The sequence below is a fragment of the Pseudophryne corroboree genome, chromosome 11, assembly GCF_028390025.1.
Source record: "Pseudophryne corroboree isolate aPseCor3 chromosome 11, aPseCor3.hap2, whole genome shotgun sequence".
Classification (NCBI taxonomy): Eukaryota; Metazoa; Chordata; class Amphibia; order Anura; family Myobatrachidae; genus Pseudophryne; species Pseudophryne corroboree.
Genome location: NC_086454.1, coordinates 341,048,981 through 341,067,431, shown reverse-complemented (window position 1 = coordinate 341,067,431; position 18,451 = coordinate 341,048,981). Strand labels below are relative to the sequence as shown.

The following is an 18,451-nucleotide window of genomic DNA, read 5'->3' as shown; positions in this document are numbered from 1 at the left end:
CATTTTGTATTTGTGTAACTATTATCATTGATCTAATTCTCATGAAAACTTTAACTGTCCCAACTTTTGCGGCTGTCAATGTTTGATTGCCAATTCCTTTGATTGCGATAGAGTCGCACTCCTTTATCTTGGTGAACCACTCCTCATTGCAGCTTAATGTCTTGTTGCACCTGAATCAATATACCAAGAATCCTTTCAGTGGTTATCATGTTTCTAAAACTGTAATAGCTTTGCTCTCACTGTGTCTATTGTTAACTTTGCACTTTTTTCCACCTAAGTTAAATTACTGTATCAAATTGCTAGGTAGTGTAGTTCTCTGCACATTTAAGTTCAATTAACACCATTTATAGATGTAATTCCTGTGTGTGTTCCTTACAGCCATTACTCTGCAGGTCTGGTATTGTAAATGTGTTTGCTGTGACACCTTTTAGATTAAAAGACACTTTCTGTCTGTTCTGCTGCAGTCCTCTCTGGGGTCTATTCATGAAGCAGTGAAAGAGTGAAGTGAGCCAGTAGAGAAGTTGTCCATGGCAACCAATCCGCTTTTAAGTAGCATCTGTCAAGTGCATTCTATAAAATTATATGTAACATATGATTAGTTGCCATGGGCAACTTCTCCACTGGCTCACCTCTCCACTCTTTTCACTGCTTCATGAATATCTTTTACATGTGGCCAAGATGGTGGCTCAGTGCTGGTCTGGTGTCCATAACAAACTTCCCACTGCTTCTGTATACAGTCTGCATGCTTTGGTGATTCTTCTCCCATTTGTATATTGAGGTGCCCCTTCTGTATTTTAGGGGTCTATTTTTGAGCCTTAGGGAAAGATAAAGTACCAGTAATCGTCTCCTAGCTGTAATTTTTCAAACACCCTCTGTAGCATTGCAGTTAGGAGCTGATCGACTGGTACTTTATCTCTCTCCAATGCTTAGTAAATAGACCGTTAACTATCCTGGGTGCCTGTTACAGTTATGCACTCTTGGTGCTTTCATGCAGTGTGCCTGGATACCTAGTGACACTTTCACTCTTCTGTGTCTGGGACCATCACCTGTTGGGAATGTGTTTGCAGTTTGGTGTTGAGCAGAGTACTGTACACACCAGCCACTGTCAGACCAGTGGCTTGTAATTTAGGCAAGAACCAGTCCAGTGGCTTAACCACTAACCAGGCAGTGTAGTTTATTACCAAAGTGATGGTACTCCTGGTTACACTGCTTGGTTGGATGAAGCAGGGTCTGTAGTGGAGCGGGGTGTAGACTGCTCACCAGCCAGCGACGGTCCCTTAGTTTCAGGTAGCGGTGCAGGATTCTAGAACAGCAGTATTGCATGGTGAAGCTGCAAGTTTCTGGATCCAAGAGCAGGACGGCCGTTCTCCACCATGTCATTCATACAGTGAACAATATATAGCGGCGCATGTGCACATACACTATAGATGGCTATCTTGGCAGGGACGTGCAGTGAGGTAAATGGCTCAGGAGGCACTGGCTAGTACCAGAGACAGATTTACACATAATATATGAGCCAAAGGGTTCGTGTGGGCATTATACTCAGGTGCAGCAGTATATACATGTGGGCATTATACACAGGTGCAACAGTATATATACATGTGGGCATTATACACAGGTGCAGCCGTAATTACATGTGGGTATTAAACACAGGTGCAGCAGTATATACATGTGGGTATTAAACACTGGCAGCAGTATATACATGTGGGTATTAAACACTGGCAGCAGTATATATACATGTGGGCATTATACACAGGTGCAGCGGTACATATACATGTGGGCATTATACACAGGTGCAGCGGTACATATACATGTGGGCATTATACACAGGTGCAGCGGTACATATACATGTGGGCATTATACACAGGTGCAGCGGTATATATACATGTGGGCATTTATACACAGGTGCAGCGGTATATACATGTGGGCGTTATACACAGGTGCAACAATATATACATGTTGGCATTATATATAGGCGCAACAGTATATATACATGTGGGCATTATACACAGGTGCAGTGGTATATACATGTGGGCATTGTACACAGGTGCAGTGGTATATACATGTGGGCGTTATACACAGGTGCAGCGGTATATACATGTGGGCATTATACACAGGTGCAGCAGTATATACATGTGGGCATTATACACAGGTGCAACAGTATATACATGTGGGCATTATACACAGGGGCAGCAGTATGTATACATGTGGGCATTATACACAGGTGCAGTGGTATATACATGTGGTCATTATACACAGGTGCAGCAGGGTATACTGCTGGACATTTGGGGAATTTTTATCTGTTTAGGTACAGGTTGCTCTATAGCAGGGGAAGCCAACCCTATAGTCACCTCAAAGCTGAGCTCAAGTGTTAAACATATGCAATGTGGAAACGCTGTCACCAGTGAATGTTGGGAATCACTGCAGATCTTCTTGTAACCGGATAATTGTAAATTTTGCAGATAGTTGCAAATGTGTCCGGCTGTGACCAGAACAAGATGCTGGACTGTTTCATGGCAAAAACTGAAGAGGAGATCATCGCTATAAGTTCTGTCCTGGTACAGTACATGTCTGTGTATTACCCTGTATCACAGTATAACGCTGGGCACACAGGGAATGCTATATATACAGATAACGAGCACCACCGTACAATTCTCACCTATGACATGAAGAAACCATAAATGCACATCACTGCAGACAGCTGCTGGTAGCAGTCACAAGATCGCCAGCTCTGAGTCAGGCCTACATTTCCTGTGGTAAAGTTGGGATCCTGGGGTCATAGGCTGATAGCAGAGGAACATAGCATGTTCTTCATATGTAGTCTATACGCACATACGTGTACAGCTGTTCTAGTGATGCTCTGCGTTGGGTTCAGCTTTAATACAGATGTGGAAGGAAAGTCACATAGTTACAGACTCTGTGCCAGCGTGATTCAGAGACCACAGACACGCTGAGCCGGCTTCCACCCATACCGGTTTGTTTAAGAAGAATCTACGGCTTTGTCTCTCTCATATGCTCCAGAAGGCTGGAGAGGATATGTGGGCACAATATGGAGGTATACAAGCCACATACACTCAATATACAGGCGGTGTATACAACATGCTGCCACATAGGCCCTGACTAGTGGCTTTTCTCTAATACAGTGTCACTGCACACAGGGCCTGAAATAGTGATGTGCGCTAATGACGTCACAGCAGTGAATGTGTGCGGAAATATGCAAATGGCGCAGCCGCCTGGATCTGTACAGAGACGCCCACCGGTGGCTTTACGTGTCCCAGTGGCTGCGTACAATCATTTTAGGAATTCTCTCTGTGGTCGCCGTCACAAAACCATTGTCTATTACAGGCCTGGCCAACCTGTGGCTCTCCAGATGTTGTGAAACTACACATCCCAGCATGCCCTGCCACAGTTTTAGCATTCCCTAATAGCAAAACTGTGGCAAGGCATGATGGGACTTGTAGTTTTACAACAGCTGGAGAGCCACAGGTTGGCCAGGCCTGGTCTATTATAAAAGAACTGCATCAAAATTGGGTTTACGACCTCCCCTGTTTCCCTGATCTCCCTTTCCATGAATGCTGGGCTTCCAGCAAGCACACAAACTAACAAACTACCCTCACAATAAAATATAGTAGAAGTGTAACAGGATACACACACACACAGACACACTTCCGTTTGTGTAACTGCCCAAGGCCACTAAGATTGCAGACAAATCTGATATATGTGCCTTCTGCACACGTGTTATGAAGCCCTATGATTGCCGCTGACCTGATCTATCTATCGCTTTCTCTATCTCTGCAGAAATTCCTGGCCCTTCCCGGGAACATAGACGGGACGTTCTTTCCCAAGCCTGTAGAACAGATTCTGGCTGATAAGGAGAGTAACCCTGTTCCGTTTATGACTGGCGTGACAGAGCAGGAGTTTGGTTGGGTGGTTCCAATGGTACGTTAATTCCTCTATACAATAAGCTATTTTGCAGATAAAGGGGCTTATTCAGGTTTGTTAGCAAGCCAAAAGTTACCAATTGGGCAAAACCATGTGCACCGCAGGTGGGACAGATGTAACGTGCAGAGAGAGTTAGATTTGGGTGGGGTGTGTTGAAACTGAAATCTAAGTTGCAGTGTAAAAATAAAGCAGCCAGTATTTGCCCTGCACAGAAACTGTCACGGATACTAGGCTTCCCTGTGTGTGCGTGCGCAGTAGGTACATGAAATTAGGTATACGGAGACAAAAGGAATGTATATAGATTTATAAATGCAAAAGAACAGGATCCATAGGCATAAACTGTATTATCAACAGATAAGAGACCAGGTATGTAAGCAAGTAGCTGTGAACATGCAGGATACCAGAGTGCTGGGAGAATGCAGGCCAGCTACTCTGTTACTTGTAGTTACCCTGAGTAGACCATAGTGAAGAGCTGGGACAAAGCAGGTCAGCTATGCAGGATAGCAGGGTACTGGTAGAATGCAGGTCAGCTATACAGGTTACCTGAGTACCGGGAGAATGCAGGCCAGCTATGCAGGAGAGCAGAGTACTGGGAGAATGCAGGCCAGCTACTCAGTAGTCCATTAACGATGAGCTGAGAGAATGCAGGTCAGCTATGCAGGTTACCTGAGTACTGGGAGAGTGCAGGCCAGCTATGCAGGATAGCAGAGTACTGGGAGAATGCAGGCCAGCTACTCGGTAGTCCATTAATGATGAGCTGTGAGAATGCAGGCCAGCTACTCAGTAGTCCATTAACGATGAGCTGAGAGAATGCAGGTTACCTGAGTACTGGGAGAATGCAGGCCAGCTACTCAGTAGTCCATTAACGAGGAGCTGAGAGATTGCAGCGTTGCAGCCTCAAAGGTAGACTTGATGATCTGGCACAGGAGTGCTTGTGAGCAGCGGATAAATAGCAGCTTCCCTTGTGCAACCACAGATGCACATAACTAGGTTGCAAGGTCACAGAGTGGAAACTGCTAGACCTCTGGCCCTCCAGCTGTTGTGAAACTTCATATCCCAGCATGCCCTGACACAGTTTTGCTGTCAGAGAATGCTAAAGCTGTGTCAGGGCATGCTGGGATGTGTAGTTTCTCAACAGCTGGAGGGCCGCAGTTTGGACATGCCTGTGCTGGACGGACCAGGAGGCAGAGAGTGACACCTAGAGGCAGAAAGGAGATATGGCACGGATCATGACAGAAACAATATAACCCACCCAAATCTAACTCTCTCTGCACATGTTACATCTGCCCCACCGGCACTGCACATGGTTTTGCCCAATTGCTAACTTTTTGGGTCCGCTGACAAACCTGAATAACTCCCTAAGTCTAGAGTGGATGTTGTTAGAGAATGTGGGAATAAGGTAGGATGGTGGCAATTGGTATCTTTGGATGATAAATCTATTTTAACATGTTTTATGTGTTGTTATTGCCAGGCGTTGAATATCAGCGGCATTAGAGAAGGAATGGACCGAGAAACCGCCCACAAAGTGCTAGAGAACATCCCCCTGCTGGTGAGATCTGTGCACCCGTGTTCTCTGATCACTAATACCCCTTTTCCACTGATGTGTAGGTCCATGGTTATTGCACATGAACCCAGGATTTCTGGCAGTGGAAATGGCTCCATCTAGGTCTAGTAATCCAGGTATCTAACCCTGCTAGTGAGAAGGACCCCGGGTAAGACTCCGTATGAATGGGTAATCTGGGTCGATATGACCCGGGACCTGTTCACAGCATAGGAAAAGTTGGCGCTTGGAGCAGATCTCATCTCGAAGCGCCGGCACTGCATCTGTGTTGCCCAGATCCAGACACCACTCTGAGAGGGGCCTCAGCCGGGTCGCATCCATGTGCAACATCCGGTTTTGTAAATCTGACAGGGGTGTAATACAATACCCATCTTCTACACCAGGAGGAAACAATATGCTATATGAGCTCTGGCTATGCTTCCTACACTCCTCAGTGTTGCTTCCGAGCCTTGTTCCTCCTCGCCTCCCAATTTTACCTTCTGTATAACACCAGAGACTGGGATTAGGGGGGTAATTCAGACTGCAGCAATGTGGAGTGCGCACCTGCAGCGGCCGTACTGCGCGTGCGCACCCTGGGTGGCCAGTGAGATGCTATCGGCATCTCGCTGGCTGCGATCGCCTCTGCCTGATTGACAGTCAGAGGTGGTCGCGGGGTGGGAGGGGGCGTGCCAATGGCATTAGAATGCCATTGTCAGGGCGCGGTCTGGACCGTTGGGGGGTGGGGCGGGGCGCTCCATGGCAACTGCATGACGTCACACAGCCGCTGTGACCCAGAACGGGGCGGGTAGCTCCCTGCCAGCGCACAGGAGCTGCGCAGATAGGGAGCAACTTGCCAGGTGCAAAAGCATCACCGCCGTGCGATGCTTTTGTACCTGTGCGGGGGGGGGGGGGGGGGAGAGGGTTAGGGCCTGACATGCGGGGCGGACTAACCCTGTGCTGGGCATCCCCCCGCATATTAGAGTAAATGATCGCAAGGCCAGGACAGCAGGAATATGGCTGTGTGGAGGACTGACTGCTATTGTTATATTGTATAAGGCGAGAAGAGCCAGTTATGCTCCTAACCTACTATAAGGCATTGAGGAGAACTTTAGAAGAACATATAAAGATTAGCAAAGTGTAATGAAGTTGCAGCCTAGATCCTGGAATGATAGAACGCAATGCTTACTGTGTTATGTACTGTTCTCTGCATGTGCGCTCCAATCATCTCTAGCACTGTAATCTGCACGTACTGTGTGTAAGAAGTAGAATAGTGATTAGCACATCTACGATCAGATACACAGACATGCGGGGGGACGCCCAGCACAGGGCTAGTCCGCCCCGCATGTCAGGGCCCCTCCCCCCCCATGCACAAGTACAAAAGCTTTGAACAGCGGCGATTCTTTTGTACTTGAAAAGTAGCTCCTTGGCAGCGCAGCTCTTGGGCGCTGACGGGAAGCTACCCGTTGCTGTGCTGGTCACAGCGGATGCGTGTGACATCACCCACTAAATGTCAGCCAAATGCCGCCGGCCCGCTCCCTCCCACCCAGCGACCACCTCTGCCTGTCAGTCAGACAGAGGCGATCGCAGGGCTGAGACAGCCATCGGCTGTCTGGCATGCGCAGTTCAGACCTGATCACTGCTGTGCGAAAACGCACACCTCCGATCAGGTCTGAATTAGGCCCCATGTGCAGTGCAGGGGAGTCAGATATAACATGTGCAGAGAGAGTTAGATTTGGGTGGGTTATATTGTTTCTCTGACGTCCTAGTGGATGCTGGGTACTCCATAAGGACCATGGGGAATAGACGGGCTCCGCAGGAGACTGGGCACTCTTAAAAGAAAGATTAGGTACTATATCTGGTGTGCACTGGCTCCTCCCTCTATGCCCCTCCTCCAGACCTCAGTTAGAATCTGTGCCCGGCCAGAGCTGGGTGCTCCTAGTGGGCTCTCCTGAGCTTACTAGAAAAGAAAGTATTTATTAGGTTTTTTATTTTCAGTGAGATCTGCTGGCAACAGACTCACTGCTACGAGGGACTTAGGGGAGAGAAGCGAACCTACCTGCTTGCAGCTAGCTTGGGCTTCTTAGGCTACTGGACACCATTAGCTCCAGAGGGATTGAACACAGGCCCAGCCTCGGTCGTCTGGTCCCGGAGCCGCGCCGCCGCCCCCCTTGCAGAGCCAGAAGCAAGAAGAACATCCTGAAAATCGGCGGCTGAAGACTCCGGTCTTCATTAAGGTAGCGCACAGCACTGCAGCTGTGCGCCATTGCTCCCTATGCACACCACATACTCCGGTCACTGATGGGTGCAGGGCGCTGGGGGCCCTGGGCTGCAATTAGAGTACCTTACATTGGCAAACAGCACATTATATAGTCAAAATAACTATATATGTGCAAAAATCCCCTGCCATTATATTAATATAAGAGCGGGAGAAGTCCGCCTAGAAAGGGGCGGGGCTATCTCCCTCAGCACACTGGCGCCATTTCCTCTTCACAGCTCCGCTGGAAGACAGCTCCCCATGCTCTCCCCTGCAGTTTCCAGGCTCAAAGGGTAAAAAAGAGAGGGGGGGCACTAAATTTAGGCGCAAACTGTATATGTAAAGCAGCTATAGGGAAAATCACTTTGTGTTAGTGTAAATCCCTGATTAAATAGCGCTGTGGTGTGTGCTGGCATACTCTCTCTCTGTCTCCCCAAAGGACTTTGTGTGGTTCTGTCCTCAGTCAGAGCATTCCCTGTGTGTGTGCAGTGTGTCGGTACGGCTGTGTCGACATGTTTGATGAGGAGGCTTATGTGGAGGCGGAGCAGGTGCCGATAAGTGTGATGTCACCCCCTGCGGGGCCGACACCGGAATGGGTGGATATGTGGAAGGTATTAACCGACAGTGTCAACTCCTTACATAAAAGGCTGGATGACGTAACAGCCGTGGGACAGCCGGCTTCTCAGCCCGTGCCTGCCCAGGCGTCTCAAAGACCATCAGGGGCTCACAAACGCCCGCTACCTCAGATGGCAGACACAGATGTCGACACGGAGTCTGACTCCAGTGTCGACGAGGATGAGACATATACACAATCCACAAGGGGCATCCGTTGCATGATTACGGCAATGAAAAATGTGTTACACATTTCTGACATTAACCCAGGTACCAGTAAAAAGGGTATTATGTTTGGGGAGAAAAAGCAGCCAGTGTTTTTTCCCCCATCAGATGAGTTGAATGAACTGTGTGAAGAAGCGTGGGGTTCCCCCGATAAGAAACTGGTAATTTCTAAAAAGTTACTGATGGCGTACCCTTTCCCGCCAGAGGATAGGTCACATTGGGAGGTGTCTCCTAGGGTGGATAAGGCGCTCACACGCTTGTCAAAAAAGGTGGCACTGCCGTCTCAGGATACGTCTGCCTTGAAGGAGCCTGCTGATAGAAAGCAGGAGGCTATCCTGAAGTCTGTATATACACAGTCAGGTACTAAACTGAGACCTGCAATTGCTTCAGCATGGATGTGTAGTGCTGCTGCAGCGTGGTCTGATACCCTGTCAGATAATATTGATACCCTCGACAGGGATACTATTTTGCTAACCATAGAGCATATTAAAGACGTCGTCTTATATATGAGGGATGCACAGAGGGATATTTGCCGGCTGGCATCTAGAATTAATGCACTGTCCATTTCTGCCAGGCGGGTATTATGGACCCAGCAGTGGACAGGTGATGCTGATTCTAAAAGGCACATGGAGCTTTTGCCTTATAAGGGTGAGGAATTGTTTGGGGATGGTCTCTCGGACCTCGTATCCACAGCAACAGCTGGGAAATTGACATTTTTACCTCAGGCTCCCTCACAACCTAAGAAAGCACCGTACTATCAGGTACAGTCCTTTCGGCCTCAGAAAGGCAAGCGGATCAAAGGTGCTTCCTTTCTGCCCAGAGGCAGGGGGAGAGGGAAAAAGCTGCACCAGACAACCAGTTCCCAGGAACAAAAATCCTCCCCTGCTTCTACTAAGTCCACCGCATGACGCTGGGGCTCCACAGACGGAGCCAGGTGCGGTGGGGGGCGCGTCTCCGAAACTTCAGCGACCAGTGGGTTCGCTCACAGGTGGATCCCTGGGTTCTGCAAGTGGTATCTCAGGGATACAAGCTGGAGTTCGAGGCTACTCCCCCTCGACGTTACCTCAAATCAGCCTTGCCAGCTGCTCCCAGAGAAAAGGAGGTAGTACTGGCGGCTATTCACAAGCTGTACCTTCAGCAGGTGATAATCAAAGTACCCCTCCTTCAACAGGGACGGGGTTACTATTCCACAATGTTTGTGGTACCGAAACCAGACGGTTCGGTGAGACCCATTCTCAATTCGAAAGCTTTGAACACTTATATAAGGAAGTTCAAGTTCAAGATGGAATCGCTCAGTGCGGTTATTGCAAGCCTGGAAGAGGGGGGTTTTATGGTGTCGCTGGACATCAAGGATGCATACCTGCATGTCCCCATTTACCCACCTCACCAGGAGTACCTCAGGTTTGTGGTACAGGACTGCCATTACCAATTCCAGACGTTGCCGTTTGGTCTGTCCACGGCACCGCGGGTGTTTACCAAGGTAATGGCCGAAATGATGATACTCCTTCGACGGAAGGGAGTTATAATTATCCCGTACTTGGACGATCTCCTTATAAAGGCGAGGTCCAAGGAGCAGTTACTAGTCAGCGTAGCACTATCTCAGGACGTGCTACTTCAGCACGGCTGGATTCTAAATATCCCAAAGTCACAGCTGATTCCTGCGACGCGTCTGCTGTTCTTGGGCATGATTCAGGACACAGAACAGAAGAAAGTGTTTCTCCCGGAGGAGAAGGCCCAGGAATTATCATCTCTGGTCAGGGACCTCCTGAAACTAAAGCAGGTGTCGGTGCATCACTGCACGCGAGTCCTGGGAAAGATGGTTGCTTCTTACGAAGCAATTCCCTTTTGGCAGGTTCCATGCGAGGACCTTTCAGTGGGATCTGTTAGACAAGTGGTCCGGATCGCATCTTCAGATGCATCGATTGATCACCCTGTCCCCGAGGGCCAGGGTGTCTCTGCTGTGGTGGCTGCAGAGTGCACACCTTCTCGAAGGCCGCAGATTCGGCATACAGGACTGGGTCCTGGTGACCACGGATGCAAGCCTCCGAGGTTGGGGGGCAGTCACCCAGGGAAGAAACTTCCAAGGACAATGGTCGAGTCAGGAAACTTCCCTACACATAAATATTCTGGAACTAAGGGCCATTTACAATGCTCTGAGTCAAGCAGAACCCCTGCTTCAAAACCAACCGGTTCTGATTCAGTCAGACAACATCACAGCAGTCGCCCATGTAAACCGCCAGGGCGGCACAAGAAGCAGGGTGGCAATGGCAGAAGCCACAAGGATTCTTCGATGGGCGGAGAATCACATGATAGCACTGTCAGCAGTGTTCATTCCGGGAGTGGACAACTGGGAAGCCGACTTCCTCAGCAGGCACGACCTCCACCCGGGAGAGTTGGGACTTCATCCAGAAGTCTTCCAGCTGATTGTAAACCGTTGGGAACGGCCACAGGTGGACATGATGGCGTCCCGCCTCAACAAAAAGCTAAAAAGATATTGCGCCAGGGCAAGGGACCCTCAGGCGATAGCTGTGGACGCTCTAGTGACACCGTGGGTGTACCAGTCGGTGTATGTGTTCCCTCCTCTTCCTCTCATACTGAGGATAATACTGAGGATAATAAGAAAGAGAGGAGTAAGAACAATACTCATTGTTCCGGATTGGCCAAGAAGAGCTTGGTACCCAGAACTGCAAGAAATTATCTCAGAGGACCCATGGCCTCTGCCACTCAGACAGGACCTGCTGCAGCAGGGGCCCTGTCTGTTCCAAGACTTACCGCGGCTGCGTTTGACGGCAGGGCGGTTGAACACCGGATCCTAAAGGAAAAGGGCATTCCGGAGGAAGTCATTCCTACGCTGATTAAAGCTAGGAAGGATGTGACCGCAAAACATTATCACCGCATATGGCGAAAATATGTTGCTTGGTGTGAGGCCAGGAAGGCCCCAACGGAGGAATTTCAGCTGGGTCGATTTCTGCACTTCCTACAGTCAGGGATGACTATGGGCCTAAAATTGGGTTCCATTAAGGTCCAGATTTCGGCTCTGTCTATTTTCTTTCAAAAAGAACTGGCTTCACTGCCTGAAGTTCAGACGTTTGTTAAAGGAGTGCTGCATATTCAGCCTCCTTTTGTGCCTCCAGTGGCACCTTGGGATCTCAACGTGGTGTTGGATTTCCTAAAGTCGCATTGGTTTGAGCCACTTAAAACCGTGGAGCTAAAATAACTCACGTGGAAAGTGGTCATGCTGTTGGCCTTGGCTTCGGCCAGGCGTGTGTCAGAATTGGCGGCTTTGTCATGTAAAAGCCCTTATCTGATTTTCCATATGGATAGGGCGGAATTGAGGACTCGTCCCCAATTTCTTCCTAAGGTGGTATCAGCGTTTCATTTGAACCAACCTATTGTGGTGCCTGCGGCTACTCGGGACTTGGAGGATTCCAAGTTGCTGGACGTAGTCAGGGCCCTGAAAATCTATGTTTCCAGGACGGCTAGAGTCAGGAAAACTGACTCGCTATTTATCCTGCATGCACCCAACAAGCTGGGTGCTCCTGCTTCAAAGCAGACTATTGCTCGCTGGATCTGTAGCACGATTCAACTTGCACATTCTGCGGCTGGACTGCCGCATCCTAAATCTGTAAAAGCCCATTCCACAAGGAAGGTGGTCTCTTCTTGGGCGGCTGCCCGAGGGGTCTCGGCATTACAACTTTGCCGAGCTGCTACTTGGTCGGGTTCAAACACTTTTGCAAAATTTTACAAGTTTGATACCCTGGCTGAGGAGGACCTTGAGTTTGCTCATTCGGTGCTGCAGAGTCATCCGCACTCTCCCGCCCGTTTGGGAGCTTTGGTATAATCCCCATGGTCCTTACGGAGTACCCAGCATCCACTAGGACGTCAGAGAAAATAAGAATTTACTCACCGGTAATTCTATTTCTCGTAGTCCGTAGTGGATGCTGGGAGCCCGTCCCAAGTGCGGACACTCTGCAATACATGTATATAGTTATTGCTTAACTAAAGGGTTTTTGTTTGAGCCATCTGTTTCTGAGGCTCATTTGTTGTTTCATACTGTTCACTGGGTATAGTTATCATAAGTTGTACGGTGTGATTGGTGTGGCTGGTATGAGTCTTACCCTGGATTCCAAATCCTTTCCTAGTATTGTCAGCTCTTCCGGGCACAGTTTCCTTAACTGAGGTCTGGAGGAGGGGCATAGAGGGAGGAGCCAGTGCACACCAGATATAGTACCTAATCTTTCTTTAGAGTGCCCAGTCTCCTGCGGAGCCCGTCTATCCCCATGGTCTTTACGGAGTACCCAGCATCCACTACGGACTACGAGAAATAGAATTACCGGTGAGTAAATTCTTATTTTTTACACTACAATTTAGATTTCAGTTTGAACACACACCACCCAAATCTAACTCTCTCTGCACATGTTACATCTGCCCCACCTGCAGTGCACATGGGGCCTAATTCAGATCTGACCGCTCGCTAGGCTTTTTTGCAGTCCTGCATTCGCATAGTCGCCTTCCATAGGGGAGTGTACTTTAGCTTTGGAAGTATGCGAACGCATGTGTAGCAGAGCTGTGCGAACAGATTTTGTGCAGTCTCTGAGTAGCCCAGGACATGCTCATCCACTGTGAACACTTCAGCCTGTCCGGGACCAGAATTAACGTCAGACATCAGCTCTACGAATGCTGAGCAATGAACCACTTTGTACCTGTGTGACGCACCTGCGCATTGCGGTGCATACGCATGCGCAGTTCTGACCTGATTGCAGCATTGCAAAAAAAAACTAGCGAGCAATCAGGTCTGAATTAGGCCCATGGTTTTGCCCATCTGCTAACAAAATTGCTGCTACGATCAGGTCTGAATTATCCCCTCGGTGCAAAGTGCTTGTGTTGCTTACCTCACCGTTATCGTGCATTTTGGTTGTACAGTATAGTGTTGTCAGGCATTACAGTATATTGCAAGTGGAGTTAGATCTGTGAAAGTGCAGAATTCTTTATTACACTTGAAACTATACAAGAATTCAGAAGTTTGAGAACCCATAGGCTAGAGTGATATTCAGGATTGCACACTGGCAGCTGGGTGGCAGGAACTCAGGATTGCACACTGGTAGCAGTGTGCCAGGAGCTCAGGATTGTATAGTAGTAACTGGATGACCGGACCTCTAGATCGGGCATTCCCAACCTCAGCCCACAAGGCACACTAACAGGTTTTAGTGATATCCATGCTTAAGCACAGGTGCCTTAATTGGTACCTCCGTTATTTTGATTTAGCCATCAGTGCTCAATTGTAGGCGGATTTAGAGAAATTAGGGATAGACAATAATACACTTACAGGACAAAGTCTATGGTTCTGCCAGCAGAAGTCCTTATAGGTATAATTATTACTGTGTCCCTTTCCGGACACACCCAGCGTCGTGTCCTGTCTGTAGCACTCCTGTATCCAGCAGCTGTGGAATAAATACTCTGTCTTCTGTGTATTGCGTTGTTACTGTAAATATGAGCGTCCCGGAATGTGCTGTATGGTGTAATGACAGCTCCTTGCCCCAGTGATACACATTATGTATATTACCCTGTATTTCTCATACGTCCTAGAGGATGCTGGGGTCCACTTCATGACCATGGGGGTATAGACGGTTCCGCAGGAGCCATGGGCACTCTTAAGACTTTTCAATGGGTGTGAACTGGATCCTTCCTCTATGCCCCTCCTCCAGACCTCAGTTTTAGAAATGTGCCCAGGCAGACTGGATGCACTCTGAGGAGCTCTACTGAGCTTCTCTGAAAAGACTTATGTTAGGTTGTTTTTTTTCAGGGAGAACTGCTGGCAACAGACTCCCTGCTTCGTGTGACTGAGGGGCAGAAGTAGGAACCAACTTCCTGAAGAGTTTCATGGCTCTGCTTCTGGCTGACAGGACACCATTAGCTCCTGAAGGGTACTGAACGCTAGCTGTGTCTAGATGCTCACTCCCACAGCACGCCGTCACCCCCTCACAGAGCCAGAAGTCAGAAGACAGGTGAGTAGAAGAAGACAGATCTTCTATCAAGAAAAGTGACGGCTGAGGTACAGCGCGGCTGGTGGGAGCGCAGCGCGCCATTGCTGCCCACACACATGGGCACTGCAGGGTGCGGTGGGGTGCCCTGGGAAGCAAAAACACCTCTATAAACCGGCAAAAAGGGGGCATAAGATGCCCAGGCACAGCCCTACCCCCGCCAGTATAAATATTATGAAAAGTTTCTGAGGTAAAAAAGGGGCGGAGCTTCTTCCTCAGGCAGCCAGCACACTGCTCAGCACCATTTTCTCTCTCCTCAGGCTGCAGAGACATCGCTGGTCCTCCTTCACTTCTGACTACAAGTTATCAGGGTGCAAAACAGGGGGGGCACAAGTGAATTTGGTGCTTTACAAGTGTGTTTTACTGTGTAAAAAGTGCTGCATGTCAGTGGGCATTCTGTGTTCACAGGCATTAGATACTGGCGCTGGGGTTGTGAACTGGCTGCTCCTAAACGGTGTCCCTCTGACAGATTTTACTGTGGGTCTGTCCCCTATAAGTCCCAGTGTGTCTGTGTGTGTGTTGTACACATGTGTAAGACATGTCAGAGGCAGGGAGTTCCTCCCCGGAGGAAACCATTTTAGGGACACAGAAGTGTAATGTGGTGGCGCTGCCGGCACACCAAGAGCCTGCATGGGTGAAAGAAATGCGTGATAGTATGCATCATATCAATAGGAGATTAGGTAAGTCTGAATCTCATGCTGAGTGCTGGAGAAAATCTGTGGAGGATGTGATTTTTCAGGGCTCTGTTCTTCCATCTGTAGGCGACCCCTCTGGGTCACATAAGAGACCATTTGCGAATATTGTGAATACTGATACCGACACGGACACTGATTCTTGTGTCGACGATAGTGACTCCAGAGAAATAGATAATAAATTGGCAAAAAATATACAATATATGATTGTGGCTATAAGGGAAGTTCTGGAAGTCACGGAAGCCACTCCTGTACCTCAGGAGAAGGCTTATTTCTATAAAGAAAAGAAATCTAAGGTCACTTTCCCTCCTTCCCATGAGCTTAATACACTCTTTGAAGGGATGTGGGTGAATCCCGAAAATAAATTTCTTATTCCCAAGAGAATTCAGCTTATCCTTTCCCGGTGGAGGACAGGAAAAAATGGGAGTCACCCCCTGTGTTAGACAGTGCACTGTCCAGGTTGACAAAGAAGGTAATTCTCCCTGCACCTGGCACGGCTTCACTAAAAGAGCCGGCAGACCGAAAGATGGAAACTACATTGAAATCCATTTATGTTGCCAATGGTACACTGCTCAGGCCCACAATTGCTTGCACGTGGGTGAGTCGCGCTATTGAAAAATGGTCAGATAGCGTGTCATCAGAAATTGACACGATTGATAAAGATGAGATACTCCTTAAGTTAGGGAATATCAAAGACGCTGCCGCATACATGCTAGAAGCGATGAAACATATTGGACTCTTGAGTTCACAAGCCGCTACCATGGCAGTATCGGCTCGGCGGGCGTTGTGGATTCGCCAGTGGAACGCGGATGCAGATTCCAAAAGAAATATGGAGGCTCTCCCATATAAAGGTGAGGCCTTATTTGGCGATGGACTGGATGTGTTAGTCTCGGCGGCTACCACAGGTAAGTCGACATTTTTGCCCTCTGCGCCTGCACCGGCAAAAAAGACATATCACCCGCACATGCAGTCCTTTCAGCCCAATAAATACAAAAAAGCGAGAGGTTCCCCCTTCTTTGCGGGTAGGGAAAGGGAAAAGTCCACAGCAGCTTCAGGTTCCCAGGAGCAGAAGTCTACCCCTACTTCTGCCAAATCTTCAGCATGACGCTGGGGCTACTTTGCGGGAGGCCGCTCGGGTGGGGCACGTCTTAGACTGTTCAGCCAAGGTTGGATTCTGTCTGGCCTGGATCCCTGGGTGTTGCAAATAGTGTCCCAGGGATACAAGCTGGAGTTTTAAGACGTTCCCCCATGCCGATTTTTAAAATCTACCTTGCCAGCTTCTCTTCCAAAAAGGGAAGCAGTAACAGCAGCAATCCAAAAATTATGTCGGGATCAGGTCATAGTCCTGGTACCTTTGTCACAACAAGGGGAGGGGTTTTATTCAAGCCTTTTTGTAGTTCCGAAGCCGGACGGCTCGGTCAGACCGATCCTAAACCTGAAAAATCTGAATCCCTACTTGAAACGATTCAAGTTCAAAATGGAATAACTGAGGGCAGTGATTTCCAGTCTGGAGGAGGGGAACTACATGGTGTCTGTAGACATAGAAGATGCTTACCTGCATGGTCCCATTTACCCTACTCACCAGGCTTATCTGAGATTCGCGGTTCAGGATTGCCATTGCCAATTCCAGACGTTACCTTTCGGTCTCTCCGCGGCGCAGAGGGTGTTCACCAAGGTGATGGCGGAGATGATGGTTCTCCTGCGTCAAAAAGGAGACAATATAATTCCTTATCTAGACGATCTCCTGATAAAGGCGAGATCCAGAGAGCAGTTGTTACAAAACATCACACTCTCCCTGTCAATACTCCAACAACACGGGTGGATCGTAAATTATCCAAAGTCACAGTTGGAACCGACGACAAGATTGTCTTTTCTCGGGATGATTCTGGACACAGAAGTTCAGAGAGTATTTCTTCCCGTGGAAAAGGCTCTGGAAATCCAGAAAATGGTAAAACAGATTTTAAAACCATCAAGTGTGTTGATCCATCCGTGCAATCGGTTGTTGGGGAAGATGGTGGCAGCCTACGAGGCCATACAGTTTGGCAGGTTCCATGCCAGGGTATTCCAGTGGGACCTGTTGGACAAGTGGTCGGGATCCCACCTACACATGCACCGGAAGATAATCCTGTTGTCAAAAGCCAGGATTTCGCTCCTGTGGTGGCTACACCGTTCTCGCCTACTAGAGGGACGCAGGTTCGGGATTCAGGACTGGGTCCTGGTAACCACGAATGCAAGTCTCCGAGACTGGGGAGCTGTCACTCAGGGGGAAAGCTTCCAAGGAAAATGGTCAAGTCAGGAAGCCTGCCTTCACAGAAACGTGCTGGAATTGAGAGCCATTTACAACGGCCTTCAACAAGCGGTACATCTTCTTCAAGATCATTCCGTACAGATCCAGTCGTACAATGTAACAGCAGTCGCGTACATAAACAGGCATGGCGGAACGAAAAGCAGAGCGGCAATGGCAGAGGGGACGAATATTCTCCTCTGGGCAGAAAGACATGTAAAGGCTCTGTCGGCAATTTTCATTCTGGGAGTAGACAACTGGGAAGCAGACTTCCTCAGCAGACACGATCTCCATCCAGGAGAGTGGGGCCTCCACCACCTCTTCGCAGAGGTGACAAGTCTTTGGGGAGTTTCTCAAGTAGACCTGATGGCATCTCATCTCAACAAGAAGCTTCAGAAATATTGTTCCAGGTCGAGAGACCCTCAAGCAATAGCAGTGGATGCACTAGTGGCCCAGTGGGTGTTCCGGTCGGTGTATGTCTTCCCTCCACTTCTGCTGATCCCAAAAGTGCTCAGGCTCATAAGGAGAACAAGAGTTCGAGCAAACTTCATTGCCCCAGACTGGCCAAGGAGGGCTTGGTACCCAGATCTTCAGGAGTTGCTCATAGAAGATCCTCTGCCTCTTCCTCTTCGAGGACCTGCTGCAGCAGGGGATGTGCGTGTATCAAGACTTACCGCGGCTACGTTTGACGGCATGGCTGTTGAGCGTCGAATCCTAGCCCGTAAGGGTATTCCCAAGGTAGTCATCCCCACCCTTATTCAGGCCAGGAAAGGAGTAACGTTGAAACATTACCACCGTATTTGGAGAAAATATGTGTCTTGGTGTGAATCCAAGAAGGATCCTACGGAAGAATTTCAGTTG

The 18,451-nt window shown here is 48.8% G+C and overlaps 2 protein-coding genes across 3 annotated transcripts in view; both read left to right on the top strand.

The window, feature by feature from the left end:
* The window catches only part of LOC134969744 (fatty acyl-CoA hydrolase precursor, medium chain-like), a 186,928-nt gene that overhangs the window by 64,526 nt on the left and 103,951 nt on the right, over positions 1 to 18,451 (top strand). The window lies entirely within an intron of this gene.
* Positions 1 to 18,451, top strand: part of LOC134969909 (pyrethroid hydrolase Ces2e-like) — a 50,983-nt gene that overhangs the window by 13,388 nt on the left and 19,144 nt on the right. Inside the window, exons 3-5 of the mRNA XM_063946082.1 lie at positions 2,463 to 2,558; positions 3,799 to 3,939; positions 5,414 to 5,491. Of these exons, the coding sequence (XP_063802152.1) occupies positions 2,463 to 2,558; positions 3,799 to 3,939; positions 5,414 to 5,491 (315 nt within the window). The remainder of the gene's footprint in view (positions 1 to 2,462; positions 2,559 to 3,798; positions 3,940 to 5,413; positions 5,492 to 18,451) is intronic.